Raw genomic sequence first — 17390 nt, forward strand, 5'->3', positions numbered from 1 at the left:
TTGTTTGGCCAGAGAGTTTAGTAATACCAAGAATAATACAAAAGGATTGTTATTCTTAAAGTTTACTTATTACCATACTTTATGAACAGTCAGTTCCTTTTTTTTCCCTTTAATTTTCTAGCACGAGTGAACCTCCTAGCCAGGTGTGGTTGTGCATGCCTATAATCCCAGCAAGCAAGATACTGAGGCAGGAGGAGCGCTACAAATTCAAGGCCAGCCTGAACTGCGTAGTCAGACTCTGTCTCAACACCAACCCCCCAAAGAACTTCTTAATCTTTCTTAGGAGATCCTTTATAGATACAAGGAAAAAAACCCATAAGCAATCTATGAGTCTAATCACAGGTGGGTCATTGAATAAATTACAGTATAACCTTACAATAGAATATTACTTGGTTATAAAAAGTGATAAAGACCTGTAATTATCAATAAGGAAAGATTTATGTACATTGTATAGTGAGAAAAGCAGAACAGGCAAGTCTACAGAGATAGATTAATAGCCTTAGCTGTGGTTAACACAAATGGCCTGAAATTGTGATTTGTGCTCTACTCTGAATAATAAAAGCTATTAAATTATGGGCTTTTTGTTTTTTGAGACAGGGTCTCGATATGCAGTTCAGGCTGGCCTTGTACTATGTAGTCCAGGCTGGCCTCGAACTCTTAGTGAACATCCTGTCTCACCCTCTCAAGTGCTGGGATTACAGATATGCGTTACCATGGCAAATTGTGCACTTTAAATGGGTGAACTGTATGGTGTGCACACTATGTCAATAAACTTGTTTAAAAATAAATGAGATTGGGCCAGGGATTTAGCTCAGTGGTTTCGCCGCCTGCTGCACAATTGCAAGGACCCAAGTTCCCGTTACCAAAAAAAAAATAAAAAAATAAATGAGATCAAAACATTGGAAATCCCAACAAGGAGATATATCTTTTTTATTATTATTATTATTTTTTTTGGTACTGGGGATCAAACTCGGGTCCTTGCGTTTGCGCAGCAGGCGGTGAAACCACTGAGCTAAATCCCCAGCCCTAAGGAGATATATCAAGTGGTGTTCTAGGCATTTTCTTGCATAAATACATACGTAATATGTACGTTTCTAAAACCAGGATCATACTCTATAGTTTTACAGTCTGAAATAGTTGGATCATATGGTGTTCCTGTGTAACCATATGAAGAACTTCCAAACTGTTTTCCAAAAAAGGGCCTATACCGTTTTATATCCCCCAGCAGTGTATGAGGGCTCCTCACCAACACTTGGGGTGACTTGTCTTTTTTATTACTCTAATGCAGTGATATGCTATCTCATTTATTTTTATCTGTATTTTCTAATTTTTGTCAATAAACTTTTTTTTTTTTGAGATAGGGTCTTGCTTTATAGTTCAGGCTTGCCCTGAAGTCGCTGTGTATCCCAGGATAGCCTCAAACTTGCGGTGATTCTCCTGCCTCTGCCTCCTGAGTCCTGGGATTAGGCGTGCACCACCACCCCCAGCCAATAAACATTTTTTACTTCTGTAAAATTCAAAAATGATTTCCAATGCTAAGGATATGGGAAGTGCTCACAGTATAAGTCTAAGTGAAGAAAGCAGAAAACAAAGCTGATCATTCCAGATGACCCTAATTTGATAAAAATCATTGCTTAAAATATCTCCCAAACAATTGAAGTCCTCCTTTCTGGCAGGCTGCTTGACTGTGTTCTGTCACATCATCCTTACAAGACTTCTGGCGTTGCAAAGGGACAGTCTAGGGATTTAGCTGCTGGAACAATCAGGGTCCCACTGCTGAAGAGTTGTGAGTGGAACCTGCCATGTGATTGCCAGGCCCCTGCCTCTTCAAGGCAGAATGAAAGACACAGTAGTGTATGTAGGAGTCATCTAACTACAGGCGCAGCAGGAGGTATTTTTATGCTTTTAAATATCCCCTTCCTTTTCTTAGTCAAGTATACAACATTATCTTTACAAATCAGCCAAAATTACATGTAAATAAGCTAATGTAATAACCCAAGAATGCATTTGATTTAGTAGTATTTACATTAATCAGTCCTTGTGTTTCTACCCATAAAGGGCTTGTAACTCAGTATTCACTGCATTAGAGAAAAGCCAAGAAGCTATTGAAATTACAAGTGAAGACCACATTATTCAGGTTTGTTATTTTGGAAAATTGTCCTTGTTTTCTTGTCTGTCTGTTCTCATTTTTTTTTTTTTGCTTAAATTCTTTTATTGGTACGTTTTAGGTATACAGTACATTTGCATTTATCATTGGGTACTTGTACCTGTACATGATGTATCTTGGTTCTTATTTTTTCCCCATTCCCTGCCCTCCCTTCACCCCCTCCACCCTTCCCTATTTACAAAGACTTTGTTTCCATTTTTTCCTTTTCTCATAATTTTTCCTTTCCCCTTCCCTTCCCACTTCCCCTACCCCTCTGGACCTTTTCTTCCTATTTCAAATTATCAGTTGTTCATTTTTATCACTTTAATCCTTATTTACACTTTCAGTTTTTCACACCAGAGAAACTGTTTGGGATTTACACATGTGTGTCCTATTTATTTCACTTAAGAGTATGGCCTCAATATGCATCCATTTAGCTGTAAATGACTCTAGTTTCTCATTCTTTATGGCTGAGTAGTACTCCATTTTATAAAAAACCCACATCTTCTTTATCCAGTTTCCAGTTGATGGGCATTTGGGCTGATTCCAAGCTTTCACTATTACAAACTGTGCCGCTATAAACATGGTGCACATATATCGCTGTGGTATGATTCTTTTAATTCTTTGGGGAAGATACCCAGTAGGGGAATAGCTGGGTCAAAAGGGACCTCTAGTCCTAGTTCTTTGAGGTATCTCCATACTGATTTCCACAGTGGTTGCACCAGTCTGCATTCCCACCAACAGTGGAGATCTGTTCTCATTTTTAGGATTGTACTCTTCTATTATGATTTTTTTTTTCTTTTTAAAGTTCAAGAGACTAGTTTTCCTTAGGGGATTATACAAACAAAAATCAAAATACAAAGTTTAATATACTCTCTCTAGATAAAGATACTAATAATTGTGATGCTAAAAAATGCTATAATAGTAGCACATTTGCATTTATTGTTTCTCACTGGGTGGTGTATGTTTGTTTAGCATGGAGGTTTTTATTCCAAAGGTTGCTTGAGAGGGGACACTTGAGTATTCTAGTGGGATGATATGCTGTCTTATTTATTTTGATCTATATTTTCTAATTTTTGTTAATTTTTTTACTTATAAAATTTTAAAATGATTTCCAGTGCTAAGGATAATGGGAAAACTACAGTAGAGGGAACACTACAAGGTCTGCAAGCTTTCCTCACTGTTCTTACACCTTTCGTGCGGTTTTGGAAGATAGTTTACACTGGTACAGATTTCTTGAAAAAATAAAAATGTCAAAAATGAGGGCCAGGGATTTAGCTCAGTGGTTTAGCTGCCTGCTGCACAAGCACAAGGACCCGAGTTCGATCCCCGGTACCAAAAAAAAAAAAGAAAAAAACAATGAGACACCCAGTAATTACAGAATAACCACTGTTAGTAAGGTGGGTTTATACAGGTGACTTAAGAGAGCATGGCTTGTACTTCAGATAACAGCAAAAAAGAGAGCTACGGCACAGGGACATTTCTTCTGTCCAAGAATTGGCTCCACTTGATTTTCCTTCCTGGGGCCCCGTCCTGTCATCTGACTTGTGGCACCCTCAGTGAGGAGTTGATGCTGGGTCTGGAGCCTGTGCCCTACAAGGTGGCACAGGCCTGTGGCTGAAGGCACAGGCTTTGGTCTCCATCTGCCTCGGCTGAGCCATTTTGGGCAAATTAATTAATGCTTGTCCAGCTGAATATGATTTCTCATCTGTGTAGGTGAGAATGATTAGAACAGCCACTGCCTTTAGCAAGGTAGTTTTGAGGATGGAGTTAATATGTGTGAAGTGCTTATGTCTAGCAAGGAAAACAGATCTTAGTAAACAGCATTAGTTACTGATCTGTCAGCACCTTCAGCACATACACAGCTTTCCCCTATGTCGCCTCCCATTTTTCAGTCCTATTTGAAACATAACCATTAAGCCTGAGATTTGTAAACACTCGCTAGTTCACAGCCTGCTTTTCACACACATTATTTACTTGAATCACATGAGAGAGGCAAGAGAGCGGTTTCATTCCCATTATCCAGATGAGCAGGCTGAAATTCAGGCACGCAGTGACTTGCAAAAAGGCAGCAGTGTGCAGAAGAGGGAAGCGTGGGTGTTGTACATCCCAGTCCACTGGTTTACTGAACTGCAGCCCCACTCAGCCCCAGATTTGTCCCAGCATGGCTGCCATCCTCTGCCCTCTTCCAGGTCAGGGTGGCTGCTGTCACAGCAGAAAGCCCAGCCAGATAAGCACTTGTCCAGGGTGCCGATTCTCCTGAGGTCATGTTCTTGTGGTGTTAGAATGCCATGGTTAGGCGCAGGCTCTTGAGGGAAACAGGAGTGCTTCAGTGGAAGACCACTGATTGTCCTCTTTTCAAAATGCCTTTTAATTCATTGGATTTGTTTTTTCTTTCATCTCTCCTCAGTATGCAAATCCTGCATTTGAAACTACAATGGGCTATCAGTCAGGTGAATTAATAGGGAAGGAGTTAGCAGAAGTGCCTGTAAATGAAAAAAAGGCTGACTTGCTGGATACTATAAATTCATGCGTCAGGATAGGCAAGGTAAGTAGGCCAGTCCCTTTAACACTTTTGTATAACAAAGAGGGAAGGAAGACTTGGTGTTCAGTGAACACTGTGAGAGCCAGGTCATCTCAGCCTTACTCTTGCCAGCAGCCCTGGGAAGGGTAAGTCGTGTTGACCTTTTTTTTGCGAGGGGGTGAGACAGGGTCTCACTATGTATCCCAGGCTGGCCTTGAACTCACATTGATCCTCCTGCTTCAGCCTCTTAAGTGCTGGGATTACAGGCATGTGCCACCACACCTGGCCATGTGTTGTTCTTTTTATCCCCATTCTGCAGATGAGGAAACAGGCCAAGAAAGAATATGAAATGATTTGCCAACAAACAGAGTAACTTGACACTAAAAAAATCATTATTTTCATGTTTGTGATAGGTGAATAAATTGATCTCTCTAGTAACTGATCTTCAGAATGGTAGATCTTGGCATATAGCTCTGGGCAAGGGTAGCCAGCGAGGCTGTACATTTTGAAAGCACATCTGAGCGCATCAGTTCTCTGAGCCTCCGTCATTTGTGGCACATTTTTTAAAATGATGGCTGTGTGCTGGTTGCTGTGCTAGATTCTGGTATACAGGGAAGAGCAAAATGAGAATTCTGACTTGGGAGAGCTCCTTGACCAGAGAAGAAGACAGACAGAAGGAATCGTTAGTGATGTAGGTGGCCCAGAAACACACCGCTGAAGGAGCAGACAGGAGAATAGCAGGCCCAGTCTGCAAGGTGTCCCTTTCTTTGAGCCAAGGCCTCTGACAGCACACTGTTAGGAGGCTTTAAGGCATGATGAGCAGGAGGATTCTGCTGCTTTTACCAGTCACTTTCCCTCCTGGCTGCCGGTCTTTTCCCCACTGGCAGAGGTGGGTAGGGACTGTAAATCTGACTCCTGGGAAGGTTTGCACACTTGGTGACATGTACTGCTGTCCACAGCTTCAGTTTTGGCAATGCCCCTCCCCACTGCCGTTTGGCCAGTGCCTGTCATGTAGCACAAGTGCCACACAGGGGCTGCTGCCATTGCTTTCCCCTGCGCTGAGCACACAGGAGGACCTGGAGATGAGAGCAGGGACAAGCCAGGCTGGCCAGGAGGCCTGGTGGTACATTGCTGCTGGGAAGTGGCCAAAGCAGGCACCGCCATTGTCTTGTTTGCCTTCAGCTTTCCTGTCCAGGAGGGTGTTTTTCTTCCTAGAGGGAGTTGAAAGTCTGCCTTCTGGTAGGAACAAAGCAAAAGTAGAAGTAGATTCTCGGATGCACCACAGAGGACAGTGGCTGGTGTCCCAGACCATAGTAGCCATGAAGGGCTTTCCCATGGCCACCTGAGCCTGGCATTTCAGTCCCTTGCTGCTACCAGGCCAGCCAGTGATTCTGTGCTGGGTGTGAACCAGGATAGCCTGTGAATACCCTGTAGTATCTCATGTACCTGTTACTGGGGGAGAGGGCCACAGTGATGGAGATAGGGAAGAGGTGCACAGTGGGTTAGCTCTGTGCCCTGGGGTGCATCAGGTCTGTGACACTGTGTCACCCTGTCACTGTCCTGGGTCTGAGGTTTCTGAAGCTGAGCTACACCCTACACATAGAAGGGGCTCATAGGGTTTGCTGGCTCCGGTTGTGGAAAAAGAACTTTCAGGATGCACCAGAAAGAGACTCAGGAAGGGTTATTAGGCAGAAATTTTAGTACACACTCAAAGAAATAAAATGTGGGCTCTCAAAAGGGAGAAGCACATTGATTTTTTGAACAGGGAACATTTATGGGGTTTTTGGAGAGGGTAAATCTGACTCCTGGGAAGTTTTGCACACTTGGTGATGTGTGCTGCTGGCCCATGCCCCAGAACGGTACTGGTCCATATTACAGGTATGAGCCAAGTTTTTTTTTTTAAGATGGATGATTTAAGCATTTTTTGCATTTTCTCAACCTGTTCCTTTATCTTAGGGTCAGGTTCCTGCTCTTTATTTTTTTCAATTAAGTCAATTTGTGGAATCTTCATATTCCTGAGGAATTTTAGGTGTGATAAGTTTGGAAGGAAAGGATCCTAAATGTAACTAAGGGAGTACTTATGTGCATTTCATTGGGTGACTTCATCTGAAGCCCAGAAGTTGCAGTCTTCTTTTTTTTTTTTTAAGACAAGATCTTGGTATTAATTCAGGCTAGCCTTAAACGCATTACGTAGCCCAGGCTGGCCTGAAATTTGTGGTGATCCTCCTGCCTCAGCCTCCCGAGGGCTGAGTAGTCTTCTTAGAGTACAATTTTTAGTTAAAATTTTCTTGTCTCCCTTCTATCTTTTATTTTTTCTATCCTACTTTATCGCCACCCGAGATTTTTATCCCTTAAGGGGTTGTAGAAGCCCTGATTGGCCACCTTTTTTTTTGTTTTGTTTTTTGTACTGGGGATCGAACTTGGGTCCTTTCGCTTGCAAGGCAGGTGGTGGAACCACTGAGCTAAATCCCTGGCCCTGGCTATCTTCTTATAACTGCTTTAGGCTGAGGAGGGACATTGATCCTGCCTAGCCAGGAATCAAAAGTCTCACCTTGACTGATCCAAAGGATGTTTTGTTTCATGAAGGATCATCTTTTAATAGTCTGAAAAAGAGGACAAAGATATTAGCAAGTCATGGTCACTTATTTTGTAACCTTGTTAAATAATGTGAGGCCAGAAATTAATGGCTCCCTAAGTTTTTCTTATCTTTCATATTAATCTGTATTTTTTTTCAGGAGTATACCTAAATATAACAGGTAAAATTTAAGCACTTGTAGACTCCTCCCTATTTGTCAAAGAACTCTAATTTATTTTCATATAACAATGGTAAAGGGATGGACTAAATATAGATATCTATGTTTTGTGACTATTGAGTCATAAAATTTTTATGATAGGGCTTAAACCTGGCCTCTATTTTGTAGACCTGAAGACCTTCATAATGATTGGCTCTAGATAATATAAACATAGAAAGTTAGTTTATATCACTAAGCTAACAAAGCTTAGTAGCTACAATATATTGGTATTGCCATTTTCATTTTATAGGGATCAATACAAAAAGATACATCTTTACTGAGGGGAACTTAAAAGTACATTAGAAAACATGATGGGAATATATTAAGAGAGGCTGAAGGATACACTTTCAGAATAGCTGGTGGGACTGGGAACTCATACTTCTTATGACTTATAGGTGTGGCTGGAGATTGCCAGCAGGGGCTGTGTAGTATTTAAAGCCCCCTCTTTACATCTATCTTAGCTTTTTTTTTTTAAGTTCTTTTATTGGTACATTTTAGGAATACAATTGTTTACATTTATCATTGGGTGTTTGTACCTGTACATGATGTATCTTGGTTCTTTTTTTTCCCCCATTCCCTGTGCGCCCTTCACCCCCTCTACCCTTCCCTATTTACATAGACATCATTTCCATTTTTTTTCTTTTCTCATAGTTATTCCTTTCCCTCCTTTCCTTTCCCCTTCCCCTCCCTTCACCACTTCGTCTTTGGACCTTTTTTCCTATTTCAAATTATCAATTTTTCATTTTAATCATTTTAACCCTTGTTTACACTATCAGTTTCTCACACTAGTGAAACTATTTGGTATTTACACATGTGTGTCCTATTTATTTCACTTAAGAGTATCACCTCAATGTCCATCCATTTAGCTATAAATGACTCTAGTTTTTCATTCTTTATGGCTGAGTGATATTCCATTTTATAAAAACCACATCTTCTTTATCCAGTTTCCAATTGATGGGCACTTGGGCTGCTTCCAAGCTTTAGCTATTACAAACTGTGCAGCTATAAACATGGGTGCGCATATATTGCTGTGGTATGATTCTTTTAATTCTTTGGGGAAGATACCCAGCAGGGGAATAGCTGGGTCAAATGGGACCTCTAGTCCTAGTTCTTTGACGTATCTCCACACTGATTTCCATAGTGGTTGCACCAGTGTGCACTCCCACCACCAATGGAGAAGGGTTCCTTTCTCCCCACACCCCCGCCAGCATTTGTTATTTGTTGATTTCTTGATAGCAGCCATTCTTTGTGGGGTGAGGTGGAATCTCAGTATTGTTTTCATCTGCATCTCTCAAATGACCAGTGATGTCGAACATTTTTTCATATGTTTATTTGCTGCTTTACTTCTTTGTTTGAGAAATGTCTGTTCATTTCAGATGCCCATTTTTGAATTGGGTCTTTGAATTTGGGGGGCCTGATTTTGTTCAGTTCTTTATATATTCTAGATAGTAGACCTTTGTCTGAGGTACAGCTGCTAAAAATTTTTTCCCACATTGTCAGTTGTCTCTTAGCTCTGTTGGTGGTTTCTCTTGCAGTGCAGAAGCTTTTTAATAAGATGGGATCCCAGTTGTTGATTCTTCTGCTAGTTCCCATGCTACTGCAATTTTGTTCATAAAGTCTTTTCCTATGCCAATGTCTTCAAGAGTTCTACCTAACTTATCCTCCAGCAAGTTTAGTGTTTCTGTCTTAATATTTAGATCTTTAATCCACTTTGATCTTAGTTTAGTGCATGGTGATAGATATGGGTCTAGTTTTAATCTCTGACAGGTTGAAATCCACTTTTTCCAACACCATTTATTAAACAGGCTATCTTTCCTGCAATGAGGGTGGTTGGGTCCTTTGTCAAAGATGAGGTGGCTGAGTATGTCTGAAGTTGTTTCTGCATCTTCTAATCTATTCCACTGATCCTCAGGTCTGTTTCTTTGCCAGTACCATGCTGTTTTTATCACAGTAGCTTTGTAGTATAGCTTCAAGTTGGGGATTATAATACCCCCAGCCATGTCTCTGTTGCCAGAATTGCTTTTGCTATTCTAAGTCTCTTCTGGTTCCAAATGAATTTTTGGATTGTTTTCTCTAGTTCTGTGAAGTATATTTTTGAAATTTCAATTGGCATTGTATTAAATCTATATAGCAGTTTTGGAAGTATGGCCATTTTCACTATATTGGTTCTTCCTACCCAGGAACAAGGGATGTCTTTCCATTTTCTTATATCCTCCTCGATCTCCTTTTTCAGAGTGCTGTAGTTTTCAGTGTAGAGGTCTTTTGCTTCCTTTGTTAGATTGATTCCTAGATATTTCACTTTTTTGGATGCTATTGTAAAAGGGATTGTTTCCCGAATTTCTCTCTCAGTGAGTCTGCTATTTGTGTATAAGAAGGCTATTGTATTTTGAGTGTTGATCTTATATCCAGCTACTCTACTGAATCTGTCAATTAAGTCTAGAAGTCTTTTGACCCAGTTTTTTGGGTCTTCTATGTAAAGCGTCATATCGTCAGCAAATAATGACAGTTTAACTTCTTCCTTTCCTATCTTTATTCCTTTTATTTCTTTCTCTTTTCTAATTGCTATGGCTAATGTTTCCAGAACTATATTGAATAGGAGTGGTGATAGTGGGCATCCTTGTCTTGTTTCTGATTTTAGCTTGAAAGTTTTCAGTGTTTGACCATTTAGTATGATGTTGGCTGTTGGTTTTTCATAGATAGCCTTAATCAGGTTGAGATAAAGACCTTCTATTCCAATTTTCTGTAGGGTTTAGCTTTTTAATATTAGTGTTTCTCTCTCTCTCTCTCTCTCTCTCTCTCTCTCTCTCTTGCTCTCGCTCTCTCCATATATATATTTGGGTTATACTTTTTCCTGGGTATTTAAGGCCAAGTTAAAGTAAGACCTGTGTTAATCAAAATTAATCTCTCCTTGTCCAGGTCAGTTAAGGCTCCTCCGGGGTTACTTTTGGGGGCTATGTGAGAAGTCTCCTAGCTCGTCTAGTTTTGTTTTGTTTTTTCCCCTACCACTTGTGTCATCTGCTAGGATGGTCACTGTCTTTGCTTGACCACATGGTTTTCCTTGGAAGCATGGGGACATTTCCCTCTTTAGTAACCCTCCTTTTAGCACAATGTTTAGTGGTTTACTCTTGTCCTCTAGGGTCCAACAGTCTCCCTCTAGAGAGGCTGGGTGCCTCACCGGAATTATAGGTTTCTTTTGGAGGCGTGTCATCATGTCTTGGGTCCTGACTGACCTTAGATGGCAAGAGCCAAAATATTGGCTCTCCTCTTAGCCCAGTTACTTTTTTTTTAAGCTTTGATCTCTAATCCTTGGTTGTTGAACACTCAGTTGCACCAGTCTTGAAGTGGGAACAGTAGGCTTTAATCTTAACTCTTAGAATTTTTTTTGAATATTGGGTATTTATAGATGTACTTTATAGGTAACTGATATCCACTCCTTAATCTTTGGAGTAACACTGCCCAGGCTGCAGACTGTTTTAGGAACATTTAACTGTCATAACACAATTACATAGCAATCACATAAATTCAAGCCTGAAAAAGTTCGTCATCATAAACGACTTGAGTTTGGAGATAATGAATATGAGATGTTTTCTTAAATTTTGCATCCGAGAATGCCTGTATACTTGGAGAACATACATGTATTTACTATGCCATGAGGTTGATAATGATTAACATCACAGCTATATAGAAATCTTTACAGATATTTAGTTAGTTTTTACTCTAAAGGCAGAATTTAGATTGCTTTAACAAGTCTACATGGCATAACTACTGAGAATTAAAGGACATTTTAAGAGCTCTTATAAATTTAGGAAACAGTGTTAATGACCACAGATAGATTTATTACCCACTATATAAGTGTACCTCATTTATACAGTAACAAAATGTTTAATCAAAGCCAATAGATTTCTGGGCATGGTAGCACACACCTGTAATCTCAGCAGTCAGGACATTGAGGCAGGAAGATTGCTTTGAGTTCAAGGACAGCCCGGGGTACATAGTGAGTTTCAGGCCAGCCTAAACTACGTAGCAAGACCCTGCCTTAAAAAAATAAATAAATAAATAATTTTTTAAAAAAGCCAATAGATGTAGATCATGTTTTAAATGGTAGGACCAAATTTAAAGAGATGCCAAAAATTTTGATCATTTTATATGTTTAGGGTCTAGATGTAATGTGTATTGTATAAAAGATCTTTTTATTATTTTGCAGTGTATTAAACTTTAAAACTTAGACTCACAGCATATTTTGTCTTTATATCTATATATTTATGTTTCCAGATGTCTAGGGTGTGTTATAAACTACGATAATAGTTATTTATCTAACCAATCATAAACTGATTATTGGAAACATTTTATAGGTCAACATTTAAATAATCTTTGACACTTTTTTTGTTTGTTTAATTCGAGACAGGGTCTCACTGTGAAGTTTAGGCTGGCCTGGAACTCACAATGATCCTCCTCGCCTCAGCCTCTCAAGTGCTGGGATTACAAGCATGAGCCACCACCCCCAGCAATAATCTTTAACTCTTAAAACTCGGTTTCTTACATAACCAAAAGCCTAACAATGGAAAACATTTAAAAACCTTTGTTTTTCAATCTAGTTTTTGCATGTTTAACCAACAGCATTTTAATATCTTAAGTAAACTATCACTTTAGACACAGAAAACATTTAACTTCTTTGTTACAGCCAAATAATTATAAATATACATATATTAAATAAGTCCTTTAATAACATTTGTTGGGGTGGGGAACAATAAGATTCTGGGGTAGTTTACCCATCAGTGGAGGAAGCTGAAGCAAACTGGCTTAGGCAGCTGCTTTTTTTTTTTTACACTCAAGGAGCCCCCACTTTGGGGACATTTTTTAAAACATTATTTTAATATAAAATGAAATAGTAGACATCTAACTTAGTCAAGTTAAGGAAGCAGTCTTAAACTTTTATATAAATAGTTTATAAAAACACATTTAATAAATCAGGGCCAGGGATTTAGCTCAGTGGTGCCTCTGCCTGCCTTGCAAATGTGAGGTCCTGAGTTTGATCCCTGGTACCAAAAAGAAAATCACATTTAATAAATCAAATATATTATCTTCTTGTAAGCCTTAAGCCAAGAATGCTTAAATTTGTATTTAGCAACTGATGATTAGATATTATGAACATTTATAAGTATTAATTCTTTTTATATTTACTCATTTTAATAATTACTTTAGATAACACATGACAGCCAAAGCATAGCATCGTTAACCTTTTAAAGCTATATACATTATCATTAACCAAGGAAAAATTTTTTAAGTTATTATTGTACACAGAAAACAATGGACATTTATTACTTTTTTTGTTTTTTTTTTGGTATCAGAGATCGAACTCGGGTCCTTACACAACAATGGACATTTATAAAACAAATTTTTTAGGCAGAGGGGTCTCACTGTGTAGTTCAGGCTGGCCATAAACTCATAGCCATCCTCCTGCCTCAACCTCCCATGTGCTGGGATTATAGGGGTGCACACCATGCCTGGTTTAATCATCTTGATTGGCTAACAACCTGGATGCAAACATGTCGCCAATTTTAAAGACATCTTTACTCTTACCAACCAATTTAAATTAGCTCATTGTTAAGGCATGTGAAATGTGAAAAGCATTTGGGCTAATATCATAAGTATCCATTTATCCATACACCGATTTAAATAGAACTTGAGAGGCTAACATATACCTGTAAGTTAACACACAGAAATCTATGTATTCATCTACATCATATATAACCTTTATGTTACCAAACTTTAAGGTTTTTATTTGCAAGTTTTAAGTAAGTCTTGAGCCTATCAGGTTTTACCCCCTAATGTTTTATGTGAGTTTTGTTACCCTTGAATATTTGTATAATTATTTTAATGGAAAGCTCTAACAGCCAGAAGTCTATATGGGCAAAAAATGAAAATAAATACGAGATCAAAAATAATTCTTTTAAGGGCTGGGGATTTAGCTCAGTGGTTTCGCTGCCTGCTGCGCAAGCGCAAGGATCCGAGTTCAATATCCGGTACCAAAAAAAAAAAATTCTTTTAATGAAGCACGTGCAGGTACTTGAAACAGTTATTAAAACAGATTAACAGGCAGATGAACATACAATAAAATATAGAGAACACATAAAAAACAATTACATTAAATCAAAGTGCACTTTTAGATGCATTGGCCATGTTGAATTATAATAATTTTTTTAGTTTTAGGTTAATAACTATAGACTAGTCAGAACTTTTCCTAGAGGTTATCAATTAGCACTTTAAAAATGTAAGCCCTAATAGTATTTCCTTTTATATTTTAAGCTACTCTTGGTACCTTTTTTAAAATTGTTGCTGTTGTTAGACTTATAACCAGTAAGAATAAGAAAGAGAAAGAGGGAAGAGCTGTAGATTGCTAGATGGGACCTTTTTCATTTTCTCTCCTTATGATAAAACCAAGTTTGAGGCCTTGTCTTTTTATTCTTTAACTACATTTGGAGAAAAAGCAACCTTTTAAAATCCTGTTTTCACCAGGTGTGATGGCACATACCTGTAAACCCAGCACTCAGGAGGCTGAGGCAGGAAGATCACCATGGTTCAAGGTCAGCTTGGGCTGCATATTGAGTTCAAGGGTAGCCTGAGCTACATATCAAGACCCTGTCTCAAAACAACAACAAAAATCAAATCTTTTCATCTTAAATTGATCCAAAGTTCATAAAATATGGCCTAAAGATGTTTTAGGGACAGACATTGAGTTGCCCTTAATCATTTAAAATGTACTGTATACCTGTAAGATCTCCCTTGTGTACTTTTTAAGAGGTTAAAAAGAAAAGAAAAAAAATTTTTTAAAAGATGAAATCCTACTTAGGTCCCAGAAGTCAGGCTGAATGGGATGCCTATCTTATCTTGGGGTCACACTGCATATGCAGCCGCCCCAAACCCAGGACAAGCCACAGAGGCCCCCTTTTTTGTCCTGACCAGTCTAGGCATCCCTGCCAGCCACACAGAAATCTGTTTCTCTTGTCCAGAGTAAGAGTTGCTCTTGTTCCTGGCACGTCGCTACTCCAACCTTCAAAAGATCAGGAAAGCAGGAAAAAGGAGTTGTATAAAACAGCTGGCTTCACTCAAAAACATACCCCCAAGGTCTTTCTACGGAGCTGTGACATATGTAAGGAACTCACAGGGTCTCAGAAGTCTGGAGATGTCACTTAGCCACCATGAGTCACAAACCATTTTATATAGGGAGATAAACTTGAGGCTCGAAAGAATATCAAAAGAATATCAGAAGCGAGTAAGGTAGAGGGAGGAAACAAGCTAGAGTTAGGCACTCCAACAGGCTCCAGAAAAAAATTCCTCCAGGCAGGGCTGGACAGGCCTGCTAGGACCCAGGCAGATCCTGGCAGACAGCCCAGAAGGGTCAAAGTGGAGCCCTCCCAGGGCCTGTGGGCCAGTCCCACTAGCAGAGACCACCTGCTCTGCCTCCTCTGTGCTGGGATACAGTAGGAACTGTCCCCCAAGCCAGGAGAAAACTTCCTCAGTGTGCCAGCTCCCATTGATCCTCCTTTACTCACCAGCTCCCTGACTCTCCCCAATAACTAACATCAGAAAAAGCTAGAGCTCGAGTTTTGACTGATAAAAGCCTCTGAATGGGAGAGAAAAGGGACAAGAATGGGATGGGATGTTTTGGTGGAGAGAAGAGGAATAAAAGAAAACCAGTCAGCTTCTTTTTGGTTTAAGTCCAGGTCCTGAGGACAACGTCATTTAGCACCTGAATGACCGCTTGAATGTGCATGGCTGAGCAAATGTTCCCAGCTACCCAAAAAGGGGAGCCATGTCATCAGCCAGACCAAGCTTTAGCCTTTCTGCTTTGAGAGAAAGATTGAAAGAGCAGTTTGGAGGATCTCCTTTTATCTAAAGTGTCTAGGACCCAAAGACGCGTGTGATTCAAGGAAATTGCTTCCTGGGTGTCACCCTAAAGGCCAGTCCTCTCCACGGTGGCTCAGGACTTAGTGTCTCCCTAGTGAGCAAATTTGAGTCCATCTGACCCAGGAACAGCAGTGTGTGGACCTGAGGGAGACCCTAGCAAGGCCACCGCACATCACAGAGTACCTCTCCTCACCTCCTTGCATTTTTGGTTAGTGTGTGCCAGTGCCTCTTGTCTTTGGTGCTTTTTATGTGTAAGCACTGATTTCTAGGGACTTAGGCACCTCTAACTCCTAAAAATCGAAAAACCTAAGCCTTCAGAAGTTTGTAGACAAGGAGAGAGAAAAAGGAGGGGGAAAAGGAGATAAGCTGTGTGTTGTAGTCAGGGTTTTGGTAAAATAATACATTTACTACAGGACACATAGTTTATAGGATTATTTTATGATAATTACCCAAAAAGTCAAAGGCAAAGGAGTACAAGAGATTAACTGCACACTAGGGGCCCAAGGAATCCAGCCGAGGTCCTGGATCCCAGCAATGTCCCACACAAGTCCAACTAGAGGCCTAGATTCTAAGGCAATGTCCTCCACGAGTCCAGCCAGTGGCCTAGAGCCCACGGCAATGTGTCATGCTTATCCGTATTAAGGATCTGTACCTGGAAGGCCTAAAGGCTAGTGATGGAAGCCAGAAAACCTATGCTGGTGAGATGAAGGATTTGTGCCACCAAACTGAGGGATCCACATTGGAGCCAGGAAGTGATGCTTACAGTGAAGATCAGAGCTCCCCTGACTAAAACAGCAGCCATTCCCAATGACAGTGAGGCCCTGAGCTCCTCCAAGGAGAACAGCCTAGTTTGCCTCAGGAAAAGCATCCACAGCAAGCTTCTAGAAAATCAACAGGCCAAGATCTTCCCCTCCAGTTCTCTCTTTATGGCTAGTGACAACAATCCTCAGGGGGATCCTCCACACCCAGACCACGCTGATTCAGTTCAGGTGGGTGTTACAAGTTGACCATTAGTTAATCCACTACACTGTGCTTCAGAGAGCAAGGAGTTGGGGAAAATGGGGGAGAAAACTTAAAACGTCTTTGGCCGGACCTAGCAAAGTCACAGTCCCTGCACCACTTTTATGTGCTGGACGGCTCACCAAGAGAAACTGTCACCAGCCTGGGTGTGAGGAAGCTCTGAAGCTGAGAGAAGGAACCTAACCTGCCCTAAACATAGAATGGGCTCATAGGTTTGCTGATTCCTCTTAGCAAAAAAACCCCCCAAAACAAAAAACTTTCAGGACACACCAGTAAGAGGCTCAGGAAGGGTTTATTAGGCAGGAACTTTAGTACACACTCAAAGCAACGAAGCAGAGAACATTTATGTTTTTCTTAAGGAAGAAACCTCAGGAAAAAGTGCCCTACCCCTCAGAAGGGTACTGGCCCATATTACGAATATGAGCTCAGTTTTTTGTTTTGTTTTGTTTTGTTTTTTAAGCTAATTTAAGCATTTTTTTTTGTATTTTCTCAACCTGTTCCTTTATCTTAGGGACAGGTTCCTGCTCTTTATTTTTTCAATTAAGTCAATTTATGGACTGTTAGCATTCCTGAGGAGTTTTGGGTGTGATGGGTCTGGGAGGAAAGGATCCTAAATTTAACCAAGGGAATGCTTATGCGGATCACTTTGGGTGACTTCATCCAAGGTCCAGAAGTTGCAGTCTTCTTAAAGTACAATTTTTAGTTAAGATTTTCTTTTCTCCTTTCTACCTTTTATTTCTTCTACCCTACTTCAACCTCTGCTGGAGTTATGCTGTTGGGCACCAGGTTTAGAGCACCTCAGACTTGAATAGCAGAAAACTTGTTCTCTAAATTCTAAATTTATGATGAGCAGTAGGAAAGATGATCATATCATTGGCCCCTCCAAGGCTTTAGTTCTAAAGAATTGTGGCCCTTTGTGTATTTCTAAGCTCTTGGGAAGAATGAAAAAGTGACTATCTTTAGTTAGTAACTTGCTGCTTTGCTGTGATCCTGCAGCACG

At 40.1% G+C, this 17390-nt stretch overlaps 1 protein-coding gene across 3 annotated transcripts in view; it reads left to right on the forward strand.

Moving 5' to 3' along the window:
* Pde8a (phosphodiesterase 8A) overlaps positions 1–17390 on the forward strand; it is a 173297-nt gene that overhangs the window by 110448 nt on the left and 45459 nt on the right. For 2 of the 3 annotated variants that reach the window (XM_004852843.4, XM_013075103.3), the window contains exons 7-8: positions 2059–2137; positions 4557–4694. In XM_004852843.4, coding sequence (XP_004852900.1) covers positions 2059–2137; positions 4557–4694 — 217 coding nt within the window. The remainder of the gene's footprint in view (positions 1–2058; positions 2138–4556; positions 4695–17390) is intronic. The other variant, XM_004852844.4, reaches the window with a different exon arrangement.

Source organism: Heterocephalus glaber, unplaced genomic scaffold (genome assembly GCF_053883595.1).
Source record: "Heterocephalus glaber isolate CG9 unplaced genomic scaffold, H.glaber_assembly_v1.0 deba00001531, whole genome shotgun sequence".
NCBI classification, from domain to species: Eukaryota; Metazoa; Chordata; class Mammalia; order Rodentia; family Bathyergidae; genus Heterocephalus; species Heterocephalus glaber.